Raw genomic sequence first — 4,525 nt, forward strand, 5'->3', positions numbered from 1 at the left:
CCCCCCCCCCCCCCCTCCCCCTCTCTCTCTCTCTCTCTCGTTTTTGAATTGGGTGCTAGCGCCCCCTTCACCAAACACATTAGAGAGAGTGAGAGAGGGAGAGAAAGAGAGAGGGCCGGAGAGTGTGCTTAGAGAGAGATAAGGGGAAAGTTAGAGAAACAAGGGGAGGAAGAGACAAATATCGGAATTAAAATAAAGAAATAGTGATAGAATATATGGAGAGAAGGAGAGATAAGGGGAGGGATGAGAGAGGGATATATGTATAGATATAAATATGTGTGTGTGTGTGTGTGTACACACACACACACACACACACAGAGAGAGAGAGAGAGAATGATGGGCCCTGTTTGAGAGGTGTATTGCTCGTGCTACTGAGAAATGTCTTCTCCTTCTCCCCGTGCCCAAGCCTCTGCTGCTTGTGATACGTCCCGAGCCTACATGCAACCTGCTGTGTGAATATTGGGCCCACATCATCCACATCTCACGTCCCTTCTTGAACAATAGAGCATGTCTCTGCCAGAGGCATTTAAGCTTAACTCTAATGCTGAAGCCACATCCTCTATTTTGGGGAGTGAGGATGTATTGTTTGATGCTGCGTCTATGTCTAATGCTTTAAGGGATTCCTTGACAGTGGACCCTACTGTCCAAGGGCAACATAAGGTTATCTTGAAATCTGCTACTGTATGGAATCAGGTTAATGTGTTTCAGAGGAGAGCTATCATGTTGTACTTTACAGGGAAACTGCCCAGCATTAGAGAGGTTGCTGGGTTCATTGACCATGGGTTCATCGTATTGTGGTGAATAAAATCTTTTATCTGGCTCTGGTTTATGCGAGGTATTGTTCTTCAAGGAGGATGATCAGAAATCCTTTTTGACATCATCTACTGTTATTATGTGCAGACAAGTAGTTCATGTCCTTCAATGGCAACCAGTAAGAAAAATTAAAGAAGAGCTCATGAGCAAATGCCCTGTTTAGGTAGAATTAGTAGACCTTACTTCTTACCTCTGGCCTGCATTACTGAAATAGTGGCCTCCCTAGGGAAAGTTCTCTTTAGCCCATTTATTGTCCCAATAGGAACAAAGCCTGTGTGCTTTGGGAAGCTGATAAAGTGTTCCCCTCAACATTGGAAATTGAAATGGAGGATGTAGGCAAAGTGGTTTTGTATCTGAAATGGGGTAACTTGGCTGGCTCCCTCTTTCACTGTGGGAAGCTAGGTCACTTCTCTAAGAATTGTTCTACACTAAAGGATGGATCAATTGAACTCATACCTTCTTACCCAGGTAGCAATAATCTGGTCCCGAGAAACCAAATCTTTGGAAAACCCCTTGTGACCCCCCTCAACTGCTGCAGCTGCTGTGGCTGCCTCCCAGCCAAATGTCCCCCCTCCTGCTCCTAAAACTCCTATGTATGCTCGTCCGCCTAGCACTTTAGTTAACACCAGATCTTCAGTCTCTCAGTCCTCCTCTTCCAGAAATCCAAGAGGGGGGGATAAAGGGAAACGACCTATTGATTCAGAGGGGTTCCAAGCCCCTCCCTCCAAAAAAACCTTCAAACCCAAAAATTTGGCCTCAAGATACACCTCATCCAATGTCTATGACATCCTTTAGGACTTGCCCTCACCTGAAACAATAGAAGCGTATTCTTGAGTCTTAACTTGCATAAAGCAAGAGCTTAACCCTCAATGGGTGAAGGACCATCCATCTGGGAGATGCTCTATATTCTTGATTGACTCTACCTTTGGACCTCTTCATCTAATTAATGTGTATGCATCTAATTTTTCTCATGAAAGAATTCAATTGTGGCAGTGGTGCTTGGAGCTTCAGTTGAAGTCAGGAGTTCTGGGGGGTGACTTTAATATGGTTACAAAGGTTGGGAAAACAACATCCATAGCATCTGTAATTGGGGCAAGGGAAGTTACTGCTTGGAAACATCTTAATGCTATTTGGATGATGACTGATGCATGGGAAAATAACAACCAGAAGCCAGGTTTTACCTTCCACTCCCTTTCCCATCAATCTTCTTGGTCTAGGATGGACAGGTTGTATTTCTTGCAGGAGGACTTGCTACCTATTAAAAAAGAATGTGTGGTTGATGTATCAATGGTTCTCTTTGACCACTTTCCTGTGATATGCACCTTATTTGACATTGCTGTTGGGTCCTTTAATCAGGGTCTTAAAGGTCCTCTTATGATTAACAATACTATGTTAACTAATAGAAACTTTCTACAAGAGGTTGAGAGCATGATTAAAAGAAATCAAACTGCATTTTCTCATCCATTGCATGTTTGGCTGCATATATGCTCTGACTTGCAGCACATTATCAGAAGGTTTGGGAAAAGGGGTGCTACCCTACAGAGAGAGAAGGGCAAGATGGCCCAACAAAAAATTGAGCATCTCGCTCATCTGGCTAAAGTCTCTGCACTATGTCAAAGGCAACTTGTAGAATTGTAGGAAGCAAGGGAAGCAATTAGACAAATTGACCTTCAGCAAGCTGAAAGGTGTAGATTTTTATGTAGAGTCCATGCATTGAAGGACTCCAATGATGTGTCAAAGGGGTTTTTCAATAAGTTGAAATCCAAGAGGAAAAGAGAAGTCATGCACTGTCTGCAAAAGGAGGATGGCACTGTGTTGGATAATCAGACAGAGATAAGGCACTTCTGTGAGAAATTTTACACTCAACTACTAAATGGACAGACTAATGACACTTTTGTTAGGGAATCTGCTATTGAGGACATGCTTCAAACTGTGGATGCATGTATTGAGCAGGCTGATGCAAGGAGGTTGGAATTACCTTTTGAGATATATGAGATCAGATATGCATTGTCAAAGTTGGGTAATGAAAAAACACATGGACTTTGTGGTATTTCCAAGGAATTTGTGGTTGCCTTCTGGGATGAGCTCAAGGACATCATCATGTGTCTTATAAACTCCTCTTGATCTACTCAGTACATGGATCCCTGTTTGAAACAGGGCCTCATTAAGCTGATTCCCAAACAAACTTTCCCAAATCCATTGGGGCATGAGAGACCCATAACAATGATGGGCATTGTCTATAAATTGCTAGCTAAGGAAATGGTTATTAGATTGAACCCTCTCATTTGAAAATTCATCCATAGGGCTCAAACTGGCTTCATTAGTCGCAGGTCTATTTTTCATAATATTCTCTCAGTTCAGATAGGCATTGAGCATGCTCAGAGATCAAAGCAGTACATGGTACTGTTGCAAGTGGACTATGAGAAAGCCTTTGACACAGTGCAATGGGACTTCATTGCCACAATTCTTGAGAAGATGGGATTTGGCCCAAGAATCATAAATTGTATCTTCATGCTGGGTAGAGATGCATGGTCTAGACTGATGATAAATGGGAGAATATCTAAGAAAGTCCCAATTAGTCACTCTATTAGACAAGGTTGTCCACTCAATTCCTTGCTGTTTGCAGTGGCCACTCACCCCTTTTTCTGCTATCTTGACTCTTTGGCTCAACAGCAGGTACTATAGGGTCTATCTACAGGTTCTGGTCAAATTCTTAGGCAAGGTTTTCCTGATGACACCTTTGTTTTTTTAAAGGCCAATAATGTGAATGTATCAAGATGTATGGCTACCTTGAATAAATTCTCTGTTGCTTCTGGTCTGAAAATCAATATGCACAAATCAACTCTGATAGATGTCATTGGTGAGAAATTTCATGCACTAATATGGGGGGGTGGAAGGTTACCAAAAGGGCATATCTTTAGACATCTGGTATATCCCATTGGTGTGAATGTATCTCACGCTGACTTGCAACAATGGCTCCTTAAGAAGGTATATTGTAAGATTGCTGCATGGCACTGTGAGCAATGGCCTCTCCATGTGAGACTGAGAATTATTTAGTCTATAGTGTTGCCTTATCTACTATTTTTTTTGCCTTGTATTCCATGGTCAAAGAGAAATTTGAAATCATTTAACTCGGTCATGAATAAATTCCTATGGAACTGCAAGAAAGCATCCTCTATTTGGGTGGCTTGGGATGTGCTGGCTTTGCCTAAGAACATGGGGGGTTGTGGCATTCTTAATGAAGAGCATCTGCTCTATTGGTCAAGTCGTGGACTCTAAGGCCTGTTTAAAACTTTTTTGACAGCTAGAAGACAATTCGGACTGCAGTATGGCTTTAGAATACCTTGGCATATGCTATGTGCCTCTGTCAATCATCTGCAAGTTCCCATCAACACTGAAGATCAAGACAGATTCAGATATTGAGCCTTTCCTGATTTCAAAAGAACTGGTGGACTGCCCAAACTAAGGATTTCTATAGAGCTTTGCTTCCTCAGGGACTGTACAGGACAGATGTAATAAAATCTAGCATGTGAACAATGACAAGGATTGGTGGTCTCAATTGTTTGTCAGAATTTGGAATTGTAAAATGATTTTCAAACTTAAAGTATTCTGGTGGAGATGTATATTGGCAGGGCTTCCCACTAATGATGTAATGCTTAAAAAACAAATTGGTGATGGTAAATGTCCAAGATGTGGGAAAGTAGAAACTGTT

General features: G+C 41.9%; 1 protein-coding gene across 1 annotated transcript; it reads left to right on the forward strand.

Annotated features, from left to right (window-relative positions):
- The first annotated feature begins 507 nt into the window (after window positions 1-507).
- On the forward strand, window positions 508-976 carry LOC147428810 (uncharacterized). The gene is given in 2 exon segments (XM_086496899.1): window positions 508-812; window positions 814-976. Coding segments are annotated over 2 exon segments (468 nt in total).
- The last annotated feature ends 3,549 nt before the right edge of the window (window positions 977-4,525 follow it).

Source organism: Adiantum capillus-veneris, chromosome 23, assembly GCF_014529385.1.
Source record: "Adiantum capillus-veneris isolate H3 chromosome 23, ASM1452938v2, whole genome shotgun sequence".
Taxonomy (NCBI): Eukaryota; Viridiplantae; Streptophyta; class Polypodiopsida; order Polypodiales; family Pteridaceae; genus Adiantum; species Adiantum capillus-veneris.